The 22,956-nt window shown below is 44.9% G+C and overlaps 4 protein-coding genes across 5 annotated transcripts; 1 reads left to right on the plus strand and 3 right to left on the minus strand.

Annotated features, from left to right (window-relative positions):
- Window positions 2,334-5,003, minus strand: LOC8077712 (tRNA (guanine(9)-N1)-methyltransferase). The gene is made up of 3 exons (XM_002454313.2): window positions 4,476-5,003; window positions 3,564-3,923; window positions 2,334-3,081 (listed from the first exon to the last, which is right to left on the minus strand). Exons 1-3 carry the CDS (start codon window positions 4,884-4,886, stop codon window positions 2,653-2,655), a joined length of 1,200 nt encoding a protein of 399 aa, XP_002454358.1. The 5' UTR covers window positions 4,887-5,003; the 3' UTR covers window positions 2,334-2,652.
- On the plus strand, window positions 5,534-6,774 carry LOC110435077 (early nodulin-like protein 1). The gene is made up of 2 exons (XM_021460419.1): window positions 5,534-5,868; window positions 6,042-6,774. The coding sequence occupies exons 1-2, from the start codon at window positions 5,670-5,672 to the stop codon at window positions 6,539-6,541; spliced, it is 699 nt and encodes a 232-aa protein (XP_021316094.1). The 5' UTR covers window positions 5,534-5,669; the 3' UTR covers window positions 6,542-6,774.
- Window positions 8,204-14,485, minus strand: LOC110434925 (dnaJ protein ERDJ7). 2 transcript variants are annotated; one of them, XR_002452497.1, is made up of 11 exons: window positions 14,256-14,485; window positions 14,123-14,185; window positions 13,973-14,039; window positions 12,563-12,622; window positions 11,164-11,214; window positions 11,002-11,082; window positions 10,275-10,387; window positions 9,756-9,873; window positions 9,469-9,595; window positions 9,204-9,345; window positions 8,204-8,694 (listed from the first exon to the last, which is right to left on the minus strand). XR_002452497.1 is itself a non-coding variant. In XM_021459934.1 (10 exons), exons 1-10 carry the CDS (start codon window positions 14,354-14,356, stop codon window positions 8,591-8,593), a joined length of 885 nt encoding a protein of 294 aa, XP_021315609.1. In that variant the 5' UTR covers window positions 14,357-14,482; the 3' UTR covers window positions 8,204-8,590. The 2 variants fall into 2 exon arrangements, 1 of the variants encoding a protein (XP_021315609.1); XM_021459934.1 differs by lacking the exon at window positions 9,204-9,345 and having other exon boundaries at window positions 14,256-14,482.
- On the minus strand, window positions 21,097-22,663 carry LOC8077713 (aspartyl protease family protein At5g10770). Its single transcript, XM_002454314.2, has 2 exons — window positions 22,519-22,663; window positions 21,097-22,399 (listed from the first exon to the last, which is right to left on the minus strand). Exons 1-2 carry the CDS (start codon window positions 22,661-22,663, stop codon window positions 21,162-21,164), a joined length of 1,383 nt encoding a protein of 460 aa, XP_002454359.1. The 3' UTR covers window positions 21,097-21,161.

Raw genomic sequence — 22,956 nt, forward strand, 5'->3', positions numbered from 1 at the left:
TCGATGGCTACTTTAATGTATTCTGGCTGTTGCTGACCCTGTGCTGTGCATCCTGCATGCATGGATGTATGTATCGGCAGGTCTTCGCTCCGTTTCCCCTGCTCCAGTGCATGCCCTGCTCGCTGCCGCGCTTCGGGAACTTGAATACCGCAGCTTGCCTTGTTTTGTGAGCTCTGAGCTCTCTCTCACACCCCTCTCGCTCACACTCTGCATGTGGCTCTTTCGCCATGCTCCTCTCTCTCTCTCTCTCTCTCTCTCTCTCTCTCTCTCTCTACTGTACGCACGACCGCGTGAGGTCAGGTCTATTTTTGTTGCGGCACGGCTGCACGTACAGCCTGCGTCTGCGTGCGTGACGAAAGATCTGCCTGTAGCCATGCATACGGAGTACTACAGCGGTACTACAGCGGCAGCACCCTACGCCGAGCGGCGAGCGCCCATGCCAATTGTTACTACACGCAGTATGGCTACATTGTGCGCTACGTACGTTTGATTGTCAAATCTCGGAGTGGTTCATTCTATCTTTTTTGAGACAACCTTGAGACAACAAGCGGACGGAAGCTCCTACTCTGAAAAGGGAAATGACACCACGCCAGTCACCAGAAATGACACTAATAGATGGATTCAATACATTCGGGTCTACGTCACAAATTTCGCCGAGGGTGCAATCCCCTGTACTGTACAGATGGAGGGGTCTGCACAACGTAATTCCTTGTGAATTCAAAGATTTTCCTTAAATATTTGGGCTTGCCGCTGCACACTAGAGCTTGTGACCAACAGCCGCTAATCCATAGGATAGCCTCCAAGCTTCCGTCCTGGTTTAGTTGGTGAAAATTTTTAGATTTAACTATTGAATTTGATAATTATTATTTAATTATAAACTAATTAGATTTTAAAAATTATCTCGTAAATTATAGATAAATTATGCAATTAATTACTTTTTATCTATATTTAATATTTTATATATGCGTTGAAAGATTTGATTTGATGAGAAATTTTACATTTTTTTTAGAATTTTAGAGTAAACTAAACAAGGCCTTAGCCGAGAACTGTGGCGAGATGGCTGTGGCAGGAGTGGGAAGTCTAGACAGGCCTTCAGCAGGGACTGTTGGATAGACCGCTATTTCAAGCGTCAACACAGTGGTCACGGAGAGATAAAAGTGCATCAGGTAGCCGAATTTGTGAAGTTAAGGGATGGACAGTAGCCCAACAACTGAGGTCTTATTTAGTACCTAAATTTTTAAAAAAGTGATCCTTCATCAAATAGAATCTTAGGGCAAATGCATACATCATTAAATATAGATTATAAAAATAACCAATTTATCTATAATTTGTGAGATAAATCTTTTGAACTTAGTTAGCCTATGATTAGACAATAATTGTCAAATACAAACGAAAGTATTATAGTACCCAAAAAACTTTTTCAACCATTGAACCAAACAAAGGCTTAATAACGACCAAGATGATCAAATTTTATGGAGATGGACAACATATGAGACCTATACTACAAAGTCTGCATACTTGACTCAGTTCGACGGATCTTACTTAGATATAGTGGCGAATTCAATTTGGTAGGCTCATGTTGAAGGCAAACTAAAATTCTTTGTGTGGCTGTTGGTGTGGAGGCAAAAATCTTAATGGCTGATAAACTTGTTTGAGGCATTGGTCTTGCCCAATCTCCTCACTTTCACTCCTACAATTGGGAACGCGACGGCGCGCTCCCAGCTAGGCCACGTTAGAGAAATATTTTATGACCGTTTGATCCTATATTATACGCTGGTGTTTCATCCTCTCATCGATCTATAGCTCTCTAGATTTCTCCAGAACCCACCCACCATAAAAAAAAGAGTGACAGCCTCTTCCGCCTCCCCTCCTCTCTCCTCGTCGCGTCCTTTCTCGTTTTAGGTACTGTAGCATTTTTATTTTTATTTGACAAATGTTATTCAATCATGGACTAACTAGGCTCAAAAGATTTATCTCGCGATTTACAGATAAACTGGATAATTAATTTTTGTTTTCGCCTATATTTAATACTCCATGCATATACCGCAATATTCGATGTGACCAAGAATCTTGAAAAGTTTTTGGTTTTTGAGTGAACTAAACAAGGCTATACTTGGCTTGGAATATCTGGAAAGAGGAACTTTGGAAAGAGGAACTTTCGAGGGGACAACGAGAACACCGGTCCAAGTATTGGGGGTAATAAAAAAAAAGTACTAGGAATGATCAAGGAAGAGCTGGCTCTCTTCAGCAAAGCTTTGAGGAAATTAGAGTTACAACCATAAGTATCCTCTTTCTTATCTCCATGTTTATGAGTTTGAGTAGTCTTAATAATGTAAGAACCAAATTGTTGTAACTAGTTTGCTTCCGTCTTATATGATACAGCATTGCTCCGCTATTTTTTCCCAAAAAAAAGGAAAAAAACTATTTAAAATACATGAATACCAGAAAAAAACGCCCCCCCAAAAAATACAAAACCGATGCTGTTATGCAAAACAGTGGCAAACGTGGGTTTCATTGTTCATCAGTCCCCGCCACCGTTAGAACAATCAGTTACGAGTACAACAGAAATTATTTAAAATACATGGAATACCAGAGAGAACGCTCAAAAATCCAAAACCAATGCTGTTCTGAAAATAGTGGCAAACGTATTGTTCACTGTTCATCAGTCCCGGCCAACGTTGTTTGATTCTTGGCTTGCTCAGCCTGGAGCGTGGCGTCCCCGTCTGGTATGGGTATGGCCTCTGCTACGGCGCCAGAGGAGTGATCCCCAACTTCCCCGTTTTCAAGTCTAACACACTGCCTCTTGTTGGAGGCATCCATTTCTTCCTCTTCCAGCTCTTCATCCCCATCATCGCCCACCTCCTCATCCAAACCCTTGTTCATGTCTTCTTCAGAATGGTCTCCATCTGCAGCCCCTTTGGGGGCAGCATCATTGTCATCCAAGCTACCTTTGTCCCCATCATCTCCAGTTTCAGCTTCTCCCCTCTTCCTTTGTGGAATCACATGGAAGAATGCCGTCTTCCAGTCCCTTGTTTCCACAAACTTTAACATTATCTCAAACACTTGGTTAACTGTAAGAACCTGCATGATTATTGATACACAAGAGATCAATACTCTTAGTACAAGCTACTCAGAAAGATCAGATATTCTAATGCCAACAGCTTTTCCATGAATAAAAGTAACAGTTGAGATAGCTGGATATTCAGACCAGTTTAATGGAACTAATCTGACAACTTGTGCAGTACCTTATAATAACAAGCACAAATATAAATACATTGGTCTCATTTTTCCAGTGTGCATTCAAGCCTGAATACTCAGAATTTTAGCAAAAGGCACAGCCATGGTAACGAAATGTTCCATATTTTAATGTGTTGTGAGACAAGGCCTCATGACAAAGGACTCTGTAGACAAAACCACAATCTATGGACATGTTGGAACATTTCAAAGCCAAGCCATATAATGGGCACAGAGACAAATTTGAAACACAAGATGATGCATTCAGACACAAGATTATTGAAAGTCGAGTTAATATTTTTTTGTGTGAAATGTAGAAATGGATATACCTGAGAACTTGACATTTTTAGGTAGTTTCCAATAGGAAGCTTTGCAGATTGAATTCCCTGCTCAGCTGACTTTTTCAGCGTTATGCCCTTCCATCTGTTTCGATCCACCAGGCCACCAATGATGTATATTTTCGACATGTCTAGATCATCAAGCACTGTTTCAGCATCTGCTGTAAGATACACAAGGTTTTCTTTACGATCTTCAAATGCTTCGATATAAGGCTTGGCCGCCTTTTCAATGATCCACTTATCATACCCAGGAATTCTCTGAAGATGGGTCGCCATTTCTCCACTGCAACCTGTCAACCACAGGTGAGCTGGGTTTGCAGATCTCCCATTCACTGCATAGCAGTACATAATCTGTAACACGCATCAGTTAATATGTAAAAAATTTTCTCAAGGTAATATTAAATGTTGTGCTTGCAGAAGATATGGAGCAATGGAGCTTGACAGAGATATTTTACACGCAATGCAGACATAGGTACTAGTGCCCTTCTCACCTCTAAAAACATTCAAGGAACAAAACATGGGCACAAGACCTCTAAGAATGGCGTTGGATATGGCCACAGGCTTACTTAATTACTACAAATGAGATTAGGTGTGGTTTTATAAATCAACGGCCCATTAGTTTCTCTAGCAAATCTGCAATTTGTAATCAGTTTACACTTTACAGTCTTTGCACAGACACTTCAACTATAATGATTTTAACAAAACGGCATCAGTTCAATCAGTCTTGGTTACCTGGTTTACCAAATTATGAGATCTTTCAAACACATTTAGTCCGTAATTCCATATATCTATTGGTCAGGTCTCTTCACATAAACTACTCAGTTATTACAGGCTCCCTCAAAATCATAAAGACTACGGTTTCATTGAGTTCAGAACACACTAACAAGAGAAGGGCAATTTCACCTGCTGCGTGAGGCTATGAATCTCGTTGGGCCGCATAAGGTCCGCGAACTCGAGGTCCAGCACCACCTTCTGGCCCGCGCCCTCGGCCGCGCGCCTGAGCCGGTCAGCTCGCGCGCCGCGCTCCTCCGCCCGCTGGCCCACCCGCTCGCGCCGCGTCTCCCGCCGCGCCGCCACCATCTCGGCCCGGGCCTCATCCGACGGCGCGGCGGCGAGAGCGTCCTCCCACTCACGCCTCCGCCGCTCCACGTCGGCGCGCCGGCGCTCCTTCTCCGCCGCCTTCCGGGCTGCCTTACGTTCCGCCTGCCGCTCCTGCTTCTGCAGCTTCTTCCTCGCGCTCTTCGAGAGCTCCGGGGGATTGCCCCCGTCTTCCGCTGCCAGCGTGGCTTTCTCGGTCTCCGCTTCGTCAGCCATCTCGCCGCGCCGCCGCCGCCCGCCGGAGCAGCCTCTGTGTTCGTAGAGGGTTCTTTTTTCTGTGGGTTTCGACTGAGAGAGGCGACTTGACCAAAATGACCTTTGGCGGTTTCCTGGAAACCCGTGTTCTCGCGGAGATTATGGAATCTCATCATCCCGGAAGCATAACTGTACTTTTTTTCGTCAGAGAAGAATCGGAGGAAGCAGATCACTAGTAAGGAAAACAGCCCAAACTTCCTTGTAAAAGCGGCCCAAAAGAAAGTTGAGCCCCTGTGAACAAAACCGATTGACTGGTCTTAACCTCCGAGTTCTGGGTCGCTTTTAAAGCCAAGCGCCGGCTGTAACTGTAACAAAACCGAGGCTGAAACCTGAACTGCCACGCACGAATCTCTCTGCCGCGGCTCTTACCAAGTCAAGCGGCGATCTCGGGCCGTCCAAACGGGCGCCGGGAAGCTCCGATCCGCCAATCAACGGCTGCAGGAGAAGCAACGTCTCTTCTCTCCACGACTCCAACAAACCCGTGCATTTCGCACGCACGCACGCAGTCCACCACGCACTCCACTCCACCCTCCTCTTTTCGCCGCCGCCGCTCCCTTCCGATCCGTCTATCTAGATCTATATAAACACCCCTACCCTACGCACTGGTCAGTCCTCCTCACCACGCCGCGCAACACCAATTCAGGTCTCCACTTTCTCTCTAGAGCTGCTGCAGCATTCGTCGTCCCATTCGGCGAAGCTGTGATCCGATCGCGTAGGGCTCCGATCCGTACGTCGATCCGCTGCATGCCAATGGCGTCGTCCACCCTCCACTTCGCCGCCGTGTTCGCCGTCTCCTTCGCCCTCCTCGTGGCGTCCGTGTCGTCGACGCCACCGGCGGTGTTCAAAGTCGGCGACGAGCGTGGGTGGGCGGTGCCGGCGAATGGCACCGAGACGTACAACCACTGGGCCAAGAGGAACCGCGTCCAAGTCGGCGACGTCCTGAGTAATAATTTTAATTAATATAAGCGCACTTGGTTATTCATTCATTCATTCTTGTACCGTGTCTGTAGCGAGGAAATTTGTTATTTGGGTTACCTTTTTCCGATATGCATGATCGCGCGTGTTTGATCGATCCATGTCGTCGCGCGCGTTCGCGGACGTGGTGCGTGCATGCAGGTTTCAAGTACGCCAACAACGACTCGGTGCTGCTGGTGTCCCACGACGACTACAAGCAGTGCAGCACGGAGACGCCGGTGAGCCGGTTCTCGAGCGGCGACACCAAGTTCAAGCTCGACAGCTACGGGCCCCTCTACTTCGTCAGCGGCGCCGCCGGCCACTGCGAGGCGGGACAGCGGATGATCGTGCGGGTCAGGGCCCCCTCCGCACTGTACGGCTCCCCCGCGGCGGCGCCGGGGATGCCGCCGGCCGTCAGTGGCAGAGGCGGCGGCGGCGCGCCCAGGCGCAGCCCGGTCTCCTCACCCGCCGTGCCGCCGGTCGTCGGCTCCCGTGCCGGTTCCACTGCTCCCACCCCGAGCACGAGCCCAAGTCCGAGCCCGAGCCCGATGCCGCAGGCCAGTGGTGCGTCGTCTAGGCGCGTGCTTGGCGTCGTGTCATCCGTTGCAGTAGGGCTTGTGGTGTTGGTTGCCAGCTCCATCACCCTGTCCGTGGTTGCTTGAAGTTATTAGACGTCTAGTTTGGTTTTCGGATCCATACTTAATCGGTTTAAGAAGTAATGTTAGCTTTTCGAGATCTCTAGGTGAAGTACGTCTCGGTTAGAATTGGTAGGGGCCACTGGCCAGTCGCATGCTTGTTATTGTCAGGGTGAAAGACTTGTGTAATGCAATAAATGATGATTTATCTACGGTTGTCATCAGCTTAATTTATTTTGTCGTGCAACCTGCGACGTAGATTTGCACCTCGGAATATCACGGGATATTGGACTGTTCAATTCCAGTTTTGTTGGTACAGGTACTACTGCATATTACACCTCCCGAGCCACCTCCGTCGTTGGGGAGGCATACGAAAAACGAAACGGAACGTTGGGGGCATTCTTTTGTTCATGTAGTACGTTGGAACGCATGTTCGCCTTTGAGATATTAATTTTTTAAAAGGAGGAGAATTCCTCTGCTTTTTAGAAAGCAATCTTTGAGATATTAATGATTTATAATAAGTATGTTAAAAGAGATTTTGATCTCTGTGCGTTATTTTTCCTAGCCTGTTTATTAGAGTCCAGATCCAGGAGCTATAGTTAACAAAATATCAAGAGATCAAAGTCGGAGAGAAAATCGTGCATGCTGCTTGGGGTGAGGACTGGGGGGTGTGAGAGAAAGAGTAGAAGAGGTATAAAAGAAGAATTATAATAGGCCTAGCTCTAGCCTAATCATAGCTAGCCTAGTGCTGACAGGTTTTTGATCGCTCTGATCAAATCGAGAAGCCTAATCGACTGCTAGTTAGGACGAGGACGATAGTCCGATGATCATAACACTGATCGATGGAGCACGTCCAGATGCATGCATGTCAAGGTGCACAGATTCTTGCTCCTCTGGCCGCTGCTCGGCGCGCCCATGCCGAGGTGCGGCGATCTCGCGTGCGAGGGAAGGGGATGAGCTCGTGCAGTCAACCAGCACGCCGCCGAGCATGCTCTGCGCGGCGCGGTGTAGGTGTCAGGCGCGAGGTCGGGCCGGTCGCGCTGCATCTCCCGGAAAACTGGTCGAGCGCCGCAAGGTGGTGCCCGCTGCCCGCCAGCACGTCGACGACGGTGTTCCACGACACGAGCGACCGGTCCGGGACGCGGCGGCAGATAGAGAGCGACCGAGGCGCCGGTCCAAGATGGCCGTCACGGCCGCACCTTCACGGAGCTCAGCTGCTGGAACGGCTCGGCGGCAAGACGTACATGGCGCTGCGCATTGAGTTCTACGGCGGCCGGACTGCACCGACGTACTGGCAGCACACGGCCCTGATGGCGCAGCCGGAGAACGCCAAGGAGCCGCCGGTCTACGGCTGCCTCGACCCTCGATGCCCGCGGGTTCTTCGCGTACCAGATTCGGGACTCGGGAGAGGAGGAAGCGGAGACGAGCAACCGATGATTGAATGGCCGGAGGCAGCAAAAAACGGTTGTTGCAGGCGACGCGTGGCCAAAGTCGTCTATGCCGAGTGATATTGACGGCAAAGGAAGAGCAGCAACCTCTTTTTCTTTCCTGCGAGGCATCGACGACTTTGGACACGCGTCGCTTGGACATTCGCGAGCACCGCAGAAGGCGCTGCCTCTCCATGCGCGAATCCTCCCGCGGACAGAGATTTTACTATTACTCAGAAAACAAGATTAAGAAACAAGTTGGTTTAAATCACCTATAAAAGTCGCCTTCAAAACAGATCACTTGATTACCTCAATCGTGTCTTCCCGTGCACATGTGTATAATAGGTTCATGGTTCATTCCCTAGACAAAACAAGTTTGTTATGCAGAAATAAAGTCCAAACATGATTCCTTATTTCGAGTTACGAAATCGCTATGCTTCTTAGTTCTGCACCATCCACCATGGCACTTCCCGGGGGATCCTCATTCCTCAACATGGTGACGTGACACTTAACAAAACAACAGTATCTGGACTTCTTCCCCTAGCAATTAGCTATCGGTGAACTCAACCTGGTCTGTAACTTTTTCACTCGAATATGTTGTTCAACATGTTGTATTGTTGAAAGTTGCTGTAGTCTCAGGTATACACTGCTACCTCCTACGCTTTGATTCCTTTCTCGTCTCTGCAGTGTACCTCTCCATGTTGCTCTTTTCCCAAAGGTGTCTTCTCACAAGGTCCTCCTTCCTAGACTCATCTGAAACACAACATATCACATTATACAGGCTATCCTCATTCCAGTAATACAAATATAAGTGTGTAGCTCAATAACTAGGCCAGTTTGCTCAATATCTCTATTAAGAGTATGAAGCTTGGCCACACTGACAAGCAGCACACGCTTGACCATACAGTTCCAACCAACAACTCCCATTGACTGATGTCTATAATACGGATCCATGTAATTCAGAGATAACACAACACGCCATGGTGTGAGTTGGTTGCAATTAGTCTAAATGGCATTTAATGATTGAATAACAAGCAGAACGCAAATAACCAACAACATTTCTACAGTGGGAAAATGTTGTCTACAAGAGTTCTCTCTTGTACCTTTGAGATGATTTTATGGTGAATGTATTTTGATATTAAGCTATTAAGACTACATTATGCACTACACCAATGAAGTATTTTTCCAAGCCTTTTGATGAACAGCACAATAGAGCTTTCCATGTAAAATAGCAAGATAAAAAAGAAAAATCATTGTTGTACCTGATGATGTCCCATGGAATACAGGGCATGTTTAAACTAGTTGGCACAACAAAACTCCATCATGGTATGCTAAGCACAGCTGACAGCCCAAGTCCCCAACAGCTCGACCCCAGTCAGTCAGGGCCTCATCAGCAGTAGGGTTCTATTATACATTTATTTGTTAGCATTTGTTCTAGTTAGATTACACTATCGAACAACCTTTGTCACCATAAACCTCGCAAACTGAATCTCAAATTTGTTAGATGAGTTCAGTTTGTATAATTACCAATATTTTTCCATGTATTCACAGGTATCTGGAGTGAAATACAAGTCAAGTAGCAAGCATCCTCCCATGTGTATGGTAATTTCTTTACCCGGTATCTCCAAAACCAACAAATCTTCCAAGAAAGCACCTGACACAATAAAAGTTACAGATGAAGTTCAGTCAATATGCTTCATGTCAAATTTCTAGTGAAGGGCGAGTAAGTTAAAACGGTTGATGTTGCAAGTGGGTCTCCTGTAATTTGCTCAGCTCAAAATGGACAGGTTTAGAAGGTTTGATTATGAACTGACCTTGCCAATGGAGTAAGGCAAAAGTATAAATTGGACACCATACAGCCTCCAGACAGACGGTTTTTCAACCCCATGAATTTGCAATTCAACCTCATTACTTAGCTCTTCTTCAACTTTCCTACATTATAGATAAAACAATTATAAGAAACAATACTATTATACCCACTATCAAAAACTAAACATAAACTGATAAGTGACAGAAAAATTAAGCAGTAAGGAACACCTTCCAGATTATGATAGATTGCATGTAAACAACATCAGTAGAAAGAAAACTTATGTACATTCAGAACCCATCATGATATCAGCATGTACCTTCCTGAAAATACTATTTCTAAAAGCACAAAGAAATTGAAAAGCAAAGTAATCAATCAAGCCTGTTAAACAATTTCCAACATCAAATTGACAATATACAAGACATCTTTAAACTTTTAGATCTCTTGAAAGTAGCATAACTAGAGCTAGGAGCCTTAAGAAAATAAGCCAAAAAAGAAACAAGCTTATCAGAAGTCTTTTTCTTACTTATCCACCTGCTTGTGGCCCTTCTTTTTGCTAGCTATTCCTCCTGTTCGCTCAAACTCCAAAGCTTTTAACCTATTTTTGTAAGCAGGAGTTTGCTTGACACTTTCCATGGCCTGCAATAGGGGTATTACACTTTCAACATTTGCACGAGGCCATGCTCAAGCATTTGTTTGTGTTTCCACTTTGTGAGTGAGCAAAGATATAGTACCACATTTGCTTTATGTTGAAATTCATGAGAATAGAGCATATATAGAGACGAATAATGCATTAGATATTAGATAGTTCTCTAGTTGCAAAGCTTTCCCATGTAAACATAAAAATCAATATTGATTAGAGAAAAATTACAGATGAAGCTTAATACCGTATCTAATTCAACAAAACTAGTTCAACCTACTTGCTACGTTTTGCCATGATCAAAACTGTGTGTACAGTTTTAATTTTAAACTTTAGATGACAGCAACATTGAGATAGTATAGTAAAAAGTTCAGCAGAAATTATGTGGAAACGCTGAAAATAAATAAAAAATAGTCAATAAACTAAAAAAACTGCATCCACTCTTTTGAAGCAATATAACTGATGGTATGTACAAATTTCTTAAAGCATGCTGTCTGTCAGCATTAAAATTCTGAATGTGTTGAGCGTTTGGTCCATAAACAACAAATACGAAACACAGCTAAAAAGTTGAAAGTTGACAACTTTATATTTTCCTTTAATTCCCTGTTCATACCTGGTTATACCTTGTTAGCTGATTTATGTATTGAAATGCTGAAACAATTAGAAGAAGACCAATCAATACAGCACGAGGATCCTACACATAGGCAGTGCAGTTAGTTGTAGTACTATCAAGGAACATTGTTGCACAAACTTTTCATGGATGGAAAAATCAAACCGTTTTATGTCCATAGTATGCCCTATAGTACTGAGCTGTGTTATAAAAAACCTGAAATGAAGGGGGGACACAATCAGTAACAGTGCGCAAATGTCACAGACAAAAAACACAGAACCACTCTTAGATTTTACCTTCATAATTATTAAATATGAAATCTTGTGGAAAACACAAATTTGAAATTTCTTAGATTTTAATAAATAAATTGAGAGAAATAATTGATTTCTGAATTAGTGCTCCAGTTTTCAGGTTTTGGGTATCCATTTTTTTAGAAAAAAGTAAAGTTAGGTCTGTTCAATGCAAGTAACTATTTTTCAGAAAAAATGATTTCTATGTATTTTCAAATTCGAACTTAAACCCAGGATGAAGCCTTGAGGTAATTAAGTTAACAAATAAAACAGATATAGCATGTATATAAGCTAAAATAGTACATATGTAGCATACTTCTGCTAGTTTTGCTGCCCTTGCTAGGCTATACTGGACATGTATTTCCACAATAGCTATGACAGATATAATAGTGAGTAAACCACATAACTAATCAGCTTCCGTGGAGCACATAAAAAATAATCCAGAAAGATATGTTTTGGGAAATGATATGTAAAACCAGATAAGCATGAAACATGAAACAAATCAAAAGAAACAACACAATTCTTTTATAAGCACAAGTGTTTCTTGAGTCCTAAGAGGCTAAAGGTCTAGTTGAGAATAGTATTTACAACATGGAACAAACATCATTGACTATTGCTGCTTCGAAAAATGTAATAGGAAGGTATGTTTAGCAGCTAAAAAAATCGACAAGGTTCCAGTGGACCTCTTAATTCAGATGAAGGCATAACAAGAAATCTAGCAAGTAATAATGAAACAAATGATGGCAAATTCGGATGGGATTAAAGGAAAAATAATGTTCGTCATCTAATATGTGTTTACTGAGGTCTAAAAAGGCTAAAGATCTAGTTAAGTGTAATTCACTCATAAAAAATCGATTTGGACATCTGGCAGATGTTTGGATGCCATATAGACTGTGTAAGCTTGACTTGTCTTCTTTGTAGAAGCTGGCCAAAAGCTATGTGTGTTTGGATTCCAAGCTGGATTCTAGAAGCTAGCTTTTAAAATCTCCTAGAATCCAAACAGGACCATAGCTCAATCATTCATATCTAATAATGTTAAAGCAAAAGCATATAGCAGTAAGTAATATGTAAATAGGTAGATAATAGAAATTAACTGCAAATAATCATTGAAACAAATAAAACTATGTGACCATGGAATGTGAAAAGGTGGGTACATTCTTACAGGTCAAAATGCTTCTAGTGACAGGAAGCAGAAAAGCATTTAATAGAATGATGAAGAGTTGATAATATCATAGTTACATTATTTTCATGACAGGGAGGGAATGCATGTTTACCTCCTCCGGATGTTCAATGGCATAGTCATACTGCTCCCTAGTGGATTCATCCTTCAGAATCTGATGGATAAAAAACAATTATAACAACTCAGGAGCCAAACATTTGGAAGGGCAAATTAGGACAGGGGATGGGTTTACCAATTCAAAGATATAAAAAATTAAGAATCAAACAAAGGGCAAGGCAAGATGCAAGTATTAGTCAGCAGCAACATGCCATACAAAGGAACTAGAACTATTTAATTTCATTGTGCAAGATCAGTATGTTTATTATGGTTCCATTTTAGAAAGGAGATAGAAATCCACACAAATCACCTCGACCAACTGCAATGAAAGTTGGTTTTGTAAGTTACAGCTTCTGACGCAAGCAGGCTTGTCCGCGGGTCCACAAATGGGCCATTTTTGTGGATTCTGCGAAATCCAGAAAAGGTGGCCTATTTGTGAACAAGCCTGCTTGCATGAACAACTTGGCAAATATGCCAAACTATTTGCAAATGTTATTTCAATTATTTATCCAGAGGTAGAAGTTCTTGAGCCAGCAAACGATATGATCAGCAATTAAGAATAATCTCAGCTCTGTTCTTGCCATGGGAATGGTTCTTGAGCCAGCAAACGAAATCATTAATTACCAATTTCATGTCAGCAGAGGTCACTCATAAAAATGAGTTATTTGATCAAACCTCAAAGGAAAAAACTAAAACTCAGAGGAGTCAAATAAATTAAGGAAGATTAAATTTCAAAAAGTAAGAATGAAAAATTGTCACAATTTGCAAATATAAGGACATGTATCAAGGAGAAGGAATCATGCATTTGCTAACTCATTTTATCACAGAATTACATACTTAAGGACACCTCAAGTAACAGAAGATGTGTTATGTCACCTCAAACAACAGTTGTCAGAAATGAACCTAAGAAAGAGAACTCTTAAATCTGTGGTTCTGCATTAAAATACCTCAGATAACAGTTGTCACTTGTCAGAAATGAACTTAAGAAAGAGAACTCTTAAATTTGTGGTTCTGCATTAAAATACAATAACAAACATGTAGCTCCATGGTATATGTCTTCAGAATTGTGGTATTATGGTAGTCTGTTCAGATTACATCTAGTGCTATGGACTTTACCCAAAGTATAAAAAGTATCCATGCCAAGAAGTTCAATTAGCTCCTACTGCAGGTTTCATAGCTTGATAAGTGCCTACCATTTTGGAGTGGCATTCCAAATACTGTGGTTACTGTACCGATTTGAATAAAATAGACGAATGGAATTCATTAACATATCAGTGCACGTGACGTGAGCAATCTTCCACCATTGGCACCAAAGCGTGGAATTACTAGGCAGAGAAGAGATCTTGGGCACCACAAATTAGTAGATATGCAAGCAAGATCAAAATGGGCAGGTGTCTCCACCCCAGACCTCGTAAGCATTGGCGATCTTGACGAAGAGCTTCCGCGACTCCGGATCCGGGTTCTTGTCCGGATGGCTGCACAGCACAGAAATTGCAAGAAACGATCAGCGTCGGGTCGGATCGAGGGCAAGAACCGAGGAAGGAAGCCAGGAACTCACTATTTGAGAGAGAGCTTGTAGTACGCTTTCTTGATGTCCGACGCGTTCGCGTCCTGCTTAAGCCTGCGGCACATCGATTGCTGAGCGGGACAAGGAACCAGTCAAATGGAGGGGAAGAGGAGGGAGATGGTACCCTAGGAGGTCGTAGCAGTCGTCTTCGTCGCAGTAGATGGCGTTAGAAGCGGGGAGAAGGAGGAGGAGGAAGAAGGAGAGGAGGTGGGAAGCCGCAGCCATGGAGGTGGATCCGAACTGCGAAGGATGCGCACCCAGGCGCCTCACCTGGAAGAGCAAGGCCGCGCCGGCGGGGTGGCCGGGCCTGCCTGCTCCGCGTGATGGGAAGCAGAGTCGATAGGGAAGCAGAGGAGTTATCATTTCTAGGCTAATTAAGGCTTTGTTTACTTCGCGAAAACAAAATTTTTTAGGCTAATTATTTAGTATCTAATTATAAACTAATCAGATTTAAAAGATTTGTCATGTAAAATACATTCAAATATATAATTAATTATTTTTTATCTATATTTAATAGTTTATGCACGTGGCCAAACATTCGATAAGATAAGATGAAGTGAAAAGTTTTTTTATATGAACTTAACTTTGCTTATCATTTGTCTTAATTCTTATTTGTGTCTATGCCACTGTGCCGAGTTCAAAAAAAATATTACATAATCTCATCAAAATTGTTAATCCTTAGGGTTTCTACTGTGGCTTTTACAAAACCCATGCTCATCTTGATGAGTCTATTTCATCGCTAGAGATGTCGACTCGTCGAGGAGAGAGAGTGAGGAGTTGATGCAAGATCTTGCATGAGTTCACCCGAATAAAAAAATGAATTGATGTCTTGCATGTGATGCTCGAGGATGTGTGGCACGAGCCCTCGGCCTCACCTAGCTATGACTTGTGTTGTCGTCTGCGCTGCTTGGGCCCCTCCTCCACCGATGTTCCACTCGCGGTGCCCGACCGCGACCCGCGCCACCGCTTTGAAGAGCTCGCCCGGTCATGACCCACGCCGCTCAAGGGACCTTGCACGACACTCGTCGGACTCGTCATGGAGGACAACCCAATCGTGGCCTTCGGCAAGGATGGACTGGCGCTACCTCACCACGGCGTCGTGTCTATAGATGGATCGCAGCCGCATGCGCTTAGGCAAGAATAGGGTGAGAGAAAGGGGAAAGGTCTCACCACGGCGTCGTGTCTATAGATGGATCGCAGCCGCATGCGCTTAGGCAAGAATAGGGTGAGAGAAAGGGGAAAGGTTGCAGTAGGTATTGAAAAGGGGAATGGACTAAGAGTATAGGTCCCACATTGCTGGAGAAGTTTGAGTCGACTTTTCAATGGTTCTATTTTGTATCTATGTCCCCTCTCTCCTTCAAAAGTCAGCTCACCCACCACTGTTGTTCTTATAATCGTGTTGTCATTTAATTCACTAAAACCCACTTATGGCTGGCTAGCCTAGATGCATTTCACTTACCAAATTGACATGCCAATGTGATATTTATTCTACCCCCTATCCATTTCACTTATATCTTCCTCTTGTCAATACCAGAAAGTTAGGTCCTCTGTGAGTGTTGTTGGATTTTTTTTGTTATTAAGTGCAATGTGGGGTGAAACAATAATACAAATGCTAAGTCGGCAAATCTAAGTGACACATGCCGTATTTATGCCAAGAAGGCAAATCAGCAAGTTCAAAGACATAAATCTTAAATTGGTAGTTCATGGCCATGGCTTAGATGTCAACCTCAACAAGTCTTGGACTTGCTCGTGTTTCTTCATACTTGACAATAACATGACCCTGGATATTATTATGGAGGACATAGTCATTTTCTTGGAGGCCTGGACATAGGGTGAACTGGGCCTGACTACTCGGAGTCCTATATCTACTAGAGGTATCTTCACCGATACAAAGAAAAGACATAGTTGGTATCATCCTCGATATCTTAGGAAATCTTATTGTAACTTAACATCATAGTAGGAAAGAAAACCAGCTATGTAAGTTATAATCCTACCCCTGGACCATATAATATAAGGAGTCTCTAGGTTGAGATTTGGGACAACCCAATCATCATCGGTACTGCTAGCGCTCGGACGTCCGGACGGACGCGCACATCCGGGCGCCTAGACCTACACTCTGTCTCGCCATGCGCACCTGCATCTCGTGTCCATCCACGTAGGCTCACACCGCTTGGACCTACCCGTGCTGCCTTGACTGCACCCGGAGAGTCCCGGCTCGCACACCCTCCACTGCTCACGCGCATGCACATGACCAACAACTGCAACAGGTGACTACAGAAAGGTGGCTAAGCCAGCATCCAGAAGAAGAGGAGAGGCAAAAGGATGCGCAGTCTGTGACGAAAGGAGGAGAAAGAGACATGAGGTGAAGGTAAGGAAGCAGAAAAGCAAAGACAAAGATGCAACACCAATCTACTTTTGAAACATCCGGATGCAACATTTACAACATACGTCTGAAGACAGATGAAACATATAAAATATGCATCTGAAACACACTATATGCAACACCAGATATACTTTTGAAACGTCTAGATGAAACACTTCCAATATTAGTACGAAATAGTTGAAACACTCAAAACATGCTAATAAAAAACTTGCAAAAAACACCATGCATCATCTAGATCAAAACGCTTGCAACATGTCTAGAGAAATTTACTTGTTGCAATATCAAACTAAAGCTACTACAACGACAGAAACAAAAAAACACAATGCAAGATGCAACATCAGAAAAAAAAACTAATGCAACACTCATACGGTAGTACTACAACATCTCATGCAGTAGTACTGCATATGGTAAAATCGAACATGAAACATGAAAAGATGGAAACAACTCAATAATCACCTTTTAGTGCTGCAACATTTATAAAAGGTAATTTCAATAATTGAAATCCCTTATTGCAACAATCTCAGCAATAGTACTCTCTTTCTACAACACATGATTCACACCTATTGCAACATTTGAAAATTATTTTTTGCAACATATCCAAAAATCTATTACAACACGGAGAAATATATATAAAAAACGTATAAAACAGCAAGAGGATGGGTTTCGATGTGCAGGATGCTCTAGCCTTGGCCCATCACCTTCGAACTCGCTGGAGGAAGGAGAAAATAAGACTCAGAGCTCATTGGAACCCTAGTGAAAGCCCAAGTTTGGTTTTGGTAATTAATGACACCAAGTTGCTAATGCCTTATGTTTAAGTAATTTGAGTTACGCATAGCAACACATGTGATGAAGGTGCATGGTGGCATGGAAAGGTGGCCACATGATCACAAAGGGATGAAGCATGAAGTGAAGATCATGGTGATAGACGAGGAGCAAAGTTATCAAGGCAAAGGTATAAACATAGGGTTTTACTTTTGCCGGTCTAAGATGAGTAGAGAAGTGATTGACCGGGTTTAGGATAGATAGCCGACTATCAAGAGGGGAAATCACGGTCATCTCTCGAATCCAGTGCTACTAGGTCTATATCTTGAGCATATGCATTAGGATCTAGTAAAGTGCTAACTTAACTCCTTTGGGGAATTGTTTGTGAAAAGCTAACACACATGCACTTTGGTGGTGGACACTTGTTGGTGTTAGCACATTTGCAAAGGAGGTGTTAGCACATTCGGCGCTTTTGAGAAAAATAAGTGTATATTTTCTATTGCGCCGATGGGAATTTTGGAGAAGTCGCAAAAGTGTTTTCTCACTGAGAAAAACTCACCGGACACTGAGTGCGGAGGCACCGGACGCTGGCCTCAGAGTCCGGTGTGCTTGACCCTGCTAGGGTTGAGCACCGGACGCACTCTGAGAGCGTCCGCTGGTTAGCGTCCGGTGTGAGGGCGTTTTGCGACCCTCTCTGCGCATGGGTCCGGTGAGCACCGGACGCTACCGGTGCTTAGCATCCGGTGACCCTGCAAGTTTGCAACCCTCTCTACGCATGGGTCCGGTGTGCACCGGACGCGTCCGGTGTGAATCTACAGAGCGTCCGGTGGTGCGCAGGTGACCGTTAGAATCTGACACGCGGGATTCAAGTAGGACACGTGGCCTACCCCTGAGCACCGGACGCTGGGGGTCGAGCGTCCGGTGATCACTTAGTAGCGTCCGGTGCCTCCGTTTTCAGCCCAGTGAAAACAGCAAACGGCTAGTTTCTTTGAGAGGCTTATAAATAGAAGGTGGCCGGCTTTGGGAGGTTCTCTCTGGTACATTGGATTACTTGAGACATACATTAAGCTAGAGAACACTCCCTCCACTCATCTCCTTGCTTGATTGCTAATCCTAGTGAGATTGAGTGAGATTCAAGTGCATTGCTTTGAGAGTTGCATTTAGTGACACTTGATTCTTGAGTTTGCTGCGGATTTCTTATTACTCTTGGGTGTTTCCCGACGCCCTAGACGGCTTGGAGCAGCGGTGGTGTTGAGCTCGTGATTGGAGATTGTTTCGAGCCTCACCAAGTGATTTGTTAGGGGTTCTTGAGCCTTCCCCGCGGAAGATCGCAATTGGCTACTCTAGTGGATTGCTCGTGGCTTGGAGGATCCCCATCTTGTGAGTGGATGTGCGGCACCCGCTGAGGGTTTGGCTTTGGATTGCCAATTAGCTCGTGATCCATCAAGTGGGTGTATCGCCACAACGAGGAGTAGCTTGCCGGGAAGCAAGTGAACCTCGGTAAAAAATATTGTGTCATCTCTTGCCGAGGTTTCTCTTGTGATTGTGCACGTGATTGATTGGATATATTTCTACTCTACAACGTCGGTATAACAATCACTCCTCTCTCCTTTACCTTTGTGTATACCTTGCTAGTTGTGTAGCTTGTTTAGCTTAGCTATCTCGTTTAGGAGTGTAGCAAGCTTCTAGTTGTGCTTTCTTGTTGTAACTAGTGTTTAGCTTTCTTGCTAGACTTGTGTAGGTGGCTTGCATAGCTTAGTTGTGCTAGTGCTAGAATAGCTTCGCCTTTTGTTTTACTAATCAACTTGTCTAGTTGAAGTTTGTAGTTTTTTTAATTAGGCTATTCACCCCCCTCTAGCCATTTGGACCTTTCACCTAGCCACCGTTGTGTCCCTCAGATCCAAAAGAGGAGGAGGCTCAGATCTAGAGGATGAGGAGGAGGAGAAGGAGGAGGAGGAGGAGGAGAAGAAGAATGGCTCAGATCTAGAGAAAACCGACCTACCTTGTCAAAGCCACCGTCGTTGTCCTCGTCTCCGGAGAGAGAGTGGGAGCGAGGTCGTATGGAGGTTGTGGAGGAGGAAAGGAGGGATGGAGCGTCGATGAGCGGCGCAGGGCGACAGCGAAGTGGCGTGCAGCTATAGCGTGTGGTGTCTGTCTCGACGAGTAGGTGAGACAACAAGGGGAGGGCGCACGAGCACCGTGGGAGTGAGCGATGGAGGAAAGGATAAGGAGTGAGGGAGATAGCGTGCGGCATGGATGGGTCGGTTAGTGTGGGATCGGGTGCATATGTGATAGAATAAGAAGGGGGTGTGCTGGATCAGTACGTCCGACCTTCCGAACGCTCGATCTGTATCATTACCGAATCATCATAGACAATTATCGAATGTCCACCATGGTCCATATTCTATATAGCCTTGTCGGCATACATCATCATCTTATCATACATCCCTTACTTGGCAGACCAGCAATAGAACTACAAATACTAGATATCGCACCTCTCTTTGAACCAATACAAACATCATGTCTCATATGCTACCATCAAGATTTGCTATCCGTGCAGTGCTCCATAATTACAGTCGATGATAAATTCATCTGACAACGTTCTAGCTTCTACTCTATTACATATGTATTCGCCAGTCATTTAACTAGTGAACATTTGAATCGTTGAGCTAAATGTTACAAGTGAAAAGAGTTGGAAGTTTAGATCTTCACCGGAACGAAATTTCAAATTCGAGTCAATGTTCAAAACTATTTGGTTAAAAAATAATTATTTAGTGTGAATGTTAACTAATTAACTATCTTGAGCATTCATCAGATACACATGTGTGGTCTCGCTTATTGTAGCTAGAAGAATACCCCGTGTGTTGCTGCGGGAGTTGAGATTAGTGGACTGCGTGGCATGATGACATGAACAACAATACATATGTGTCTTGCTGACGTGATATTAGAATTACATGAGCTAGTATCTTTCGAAAAAAAGAAGAATTACATGAGCTAGTAAATTTTAATTGTGTATAATAGTGCATTGCTTTGTTGGACAGCTCGTATGTTAAGAGAAATAACTTGCTTTAATTATGTGTTATAGTGGATTGTTTAGTTGGATAGCTTATATGTTGAGAGAAATAGATAACACAGTTTTGCTTTATAAGAGTACTAGGAGGATTTCCCGCGCGTTGCTGCGGATACGAAGGGGGAATATAAATAGAGCCTCATTGTAGTCTATGAAGTCATCTATATATAGTTTTAGTAGTCAGTTTTAAAAGAGGAAGAGAGAAGATCACATGAGAGAATAATTGCTAGCAATATGCATGCATGGTCATGTGTAGGTAGCTGTATCCATTACTGAAACCATTTGTGAGTGGACACTTAATTGCATGCAGCAGAAAAAGTGGATGATGTTGTGGTGCAAGGAGATGCAAGAGAATTAGCTTAGTGGGGTTTGTCTTTATAGGATATATAGATATAGATAAGATATAAGATAAGATATATAAGGGAGTAGCTCGCCCAAAAGACATGATGAAGTATGATGTATATACCATAGACATATAGACCATAGTCGGTGCCAATCACGCCAAGAGCAAACATAATACTGTATATCATTAATCTTTTATTTATAATTATCAATCAGGAGAAATTACAACTACCTTTTGGGTTGTAGTAGTTTGCACACTTGCATCACGTCATTGCTATCGCAAAGATAATTAAAATCAAATTTCAGTAGGGGCCTCAGTCCCTCCTGTTCCTCAAAAAAAAAAAAGATAGTTAAAATCGAAGTACAGTATAGTTGATGGTTCTGCACTTCCATGTCTGTTACCTCGCACTCGCAACCACAAACGGTTGCAGTACGCGGCTATCGTCAACGTCCTTACGCCGATCACGATATTATCAGCACGCCCCAGCCTTGAACCCCACAGCACCACCGCCGACGTCGTACAGCACCTCGAACGTCCGCTGCTGCACGTTGCCGACGATGCCCGGGGAGCTGTCGTCGCTGTTGGCCGCGAAGGCGAGGCAGTTGCCCAAAATGATGCCGTTGGCGTCGAGGTTGACAACGGCGCCCCCGGAGAAGACTAGTGCGACGCTCGGTAGCCTGACGCTGGACTGGCCGCTGAAGTCAAAGCAAGTGTCCATGATGCTTCTTGGCGGTGCCGGCCGATACTGCTTCATCCCGGCCTTGAACGCCGACGACAGCGCCGAGTACGCCGTCCGCGGCAGCCGCGTGATGATCGTACCGGAGTCCATGACCATCCCGGCGGAGAAGACCGAGGTGGGTATGCTGAGCTGCGTCCCGCCCACCCTGATGGCCTCAAGGCGCACGCCGTAGAACGTGGGGACCGGGCTGCTCCTGAGCATCGGCGTCTTGACGAAGCCCGAAGTTCCGGCACCGAGCGTGAGGAACCCGGAGGAGCTCGGCGTCGGCGGGAGGCAGTACGAGAAGGCCGTGCCGAACGTCCCCGCCGTCTGTGACGCCAGCGATGGCGCGCCGCCGCCGAGCCCCATGAGCCCGTCGGTCAGGTCGTTAAAGCCCGACTCCACGTGGCTGCAACCGAACTGGAAGTTGCTGATGGTGTTGGAGCCCAGCGCGAGCGTGTCGGAGCTGTAGGTCCCGGTCGTGCTCGAGCCGTCGGCGTACCTGACAATGTACTGGCACTGGGAGCTGGAGGAGCAGCCGTTGCCATCCTGGCCGAGCTGCGCGCAGGCGGCGGAACTGCAAGAGAACGGGGAGTACGTGCTCGACAAGCTAGGGTCGAAGAGTGGGTCCACCTGGGAGTGGCACTGCAAGCACGGCTTGCACTGCACCCATGACACGTCGCTGCCGCTGTCGATGAGCACGGTCTGGGTCTTGGCCGGCGAGCCCAGGCGTACGGTGATCAAGTACTCCAGCGTGTTCAGGGAGGTGCCCAGGGTCGTTGGCACGGTCACGTGCGATTGCTCGACGCCACCAGCGCCTTGGCCGTCCTTCTTGACGTCGCCGGAGAACTTCCGCTTGATGTAGGCAGCTCGGAGCTGGTCGCGGTGGAGCCTGTCCTCCAAACTTGGCATCTTCTTGGTCGGCAACGGCGAGCATGGGCCGTGACGGTGATGCAACGGCACCGTGGTGGCACCGGACGATGACCGAACCGCTGAAACCATCAAAGCAAGGGAAACGTACGATTGTCATATATCATTACAAGAGTGTGCACAAAATGATTAACCATGCGTGGAAAGGAAACTGCTGGTGCGTGCACGGACAGTACTGCACCTTTGGACTCGGAACAGACGGACTTGGTCCTCAGAGAGCCAATGGACAGAACCTTGTAGCTGCCATGATCACCTGCGTGAGCAATGGGAGAGCGATAGCTGAGAAAAAAGAGGACGAGAAGAAGAAGCTTCGGAACAGATGTCATGGCTAGCCAGCTTGCGGTTCCTCCTTGCTTGCCAACTTTCCCAGGCAATGCTGCAGGAGCTGAGATATCAGAGATGCAGTGAGTTGCCGCTTCAGAATGCACCCGGCCTGCTTATATAGAGCAAGGGAGGCAGGGCCGCAGGGAGCAACGTGAACCCAGGTGCCCCGACACCTACGCAACAAGAGCTCTAAAAATTCTAGAGCACTTTAGTTTAGTTTTGAGCTCTAAAGTTCTAATATAATGTAAACTAAAGTTTAGAGCTAAGTTTAGACTACATGTTTAGAGATTTTAAC

Source organism: Sorghum bicolor, chromosome 4, assembly GCF_000003195.3.
Source record: "Sorghum bicolor cultivar BTx623 chromosome 4, Sorghum_bicolor_NCBIv3, whole genome shotgun sequence".
Taxonomy (NCBI): domain Eukaryota; kingdom Viridiplantae; phylum Streptophyta; class Magnoliopsida; order Poales; family Poaceae; genus Sorghum; species Sorghum bicolor.

What these genes read in the sequence shown, in the direction of transcription:
- LOC8077712 (XM_002454313.2), bottom strand. Translation starts at nt 4,886, where the DNA reads ATGGCTGACGAAGCGGAGACCGAGAAAGCCACGCTGGCAGCGGAAGAC. An exon ending in TTCATAGCCTCACGCAGCAG is followed by an intron (nt 3,924 to 4,475) that starts GTGAAATTGCCC and finishes TGCGTGTTACAG; the next exon opens with ATTATGTACTGCTATGCAGT. An exon ending in TAAAAATGTCAAGTTCTCAG is followed by an intron (nt 3,082 to 3,563) that starts GTATATCCATTT and finishes ATAATCATGCAG; the next exon opens with GTTCTTACAGTTAACCAAGT.
- LOC110435077 (XM_021460419.1), top strand. Translation starts at nt 5,670, where the DNA reads ATGCCAATGGCGTCGTCCACCCTCCACTTCGCCGCCGTGTTCGCCGTC. An exon ending in CCAAGTCGGCGACGTCCTGA is followed by an intron (nt 5,869 to 6,041) that starts GTAATAATTTTA and finishes GCGTGCATGCAG; the next exon opens with GTTTCAAGTACGCCAACAAC.
- LOC110434925 (XM_021459934.1), bottom strand. Translation starts at nt 14,356, where the DNA reads ATGGCTGCGGCTTCCCACCTCCTCTCCTTCTTCCTCCTCCTCCTTCTC. An exon ending in CATACTATGGACATAAAACG is followed by an intron (nt 11,083 to 11,163) that starts GTTTGATTTTTC and finishes GCCTATGTGTAG; the next exon opens with GATCCTCGTGCTGTATTGAT. An exon ending in TGCCTTACTCCATTGGCAAG is followed by an intron (nt 9,596 to 9,755) that starts GTCAGTTCATAA and finishes TTATTGTGTCAG; the next exon opens with GTGCTTTCTTGGAAGATTTG.
- LOC8077713 (XM_002454314.2), bottom strand. Translation starts at nt 22,663, where the DNA reads ATGACATCTGTTCCGAAGCTTCTTCTTCTCGTCCTCTTTTTTCTCAGC. An exon ending in CGTCTGTTCCGAGTCCAAAG is followed by an intron (nt 22,400 to 22,518) that starts GTGCAGTACTGT and finishes TGATGGTTTCAG; the next exon opens with CGGTTCGGTCATCGTCCGGT.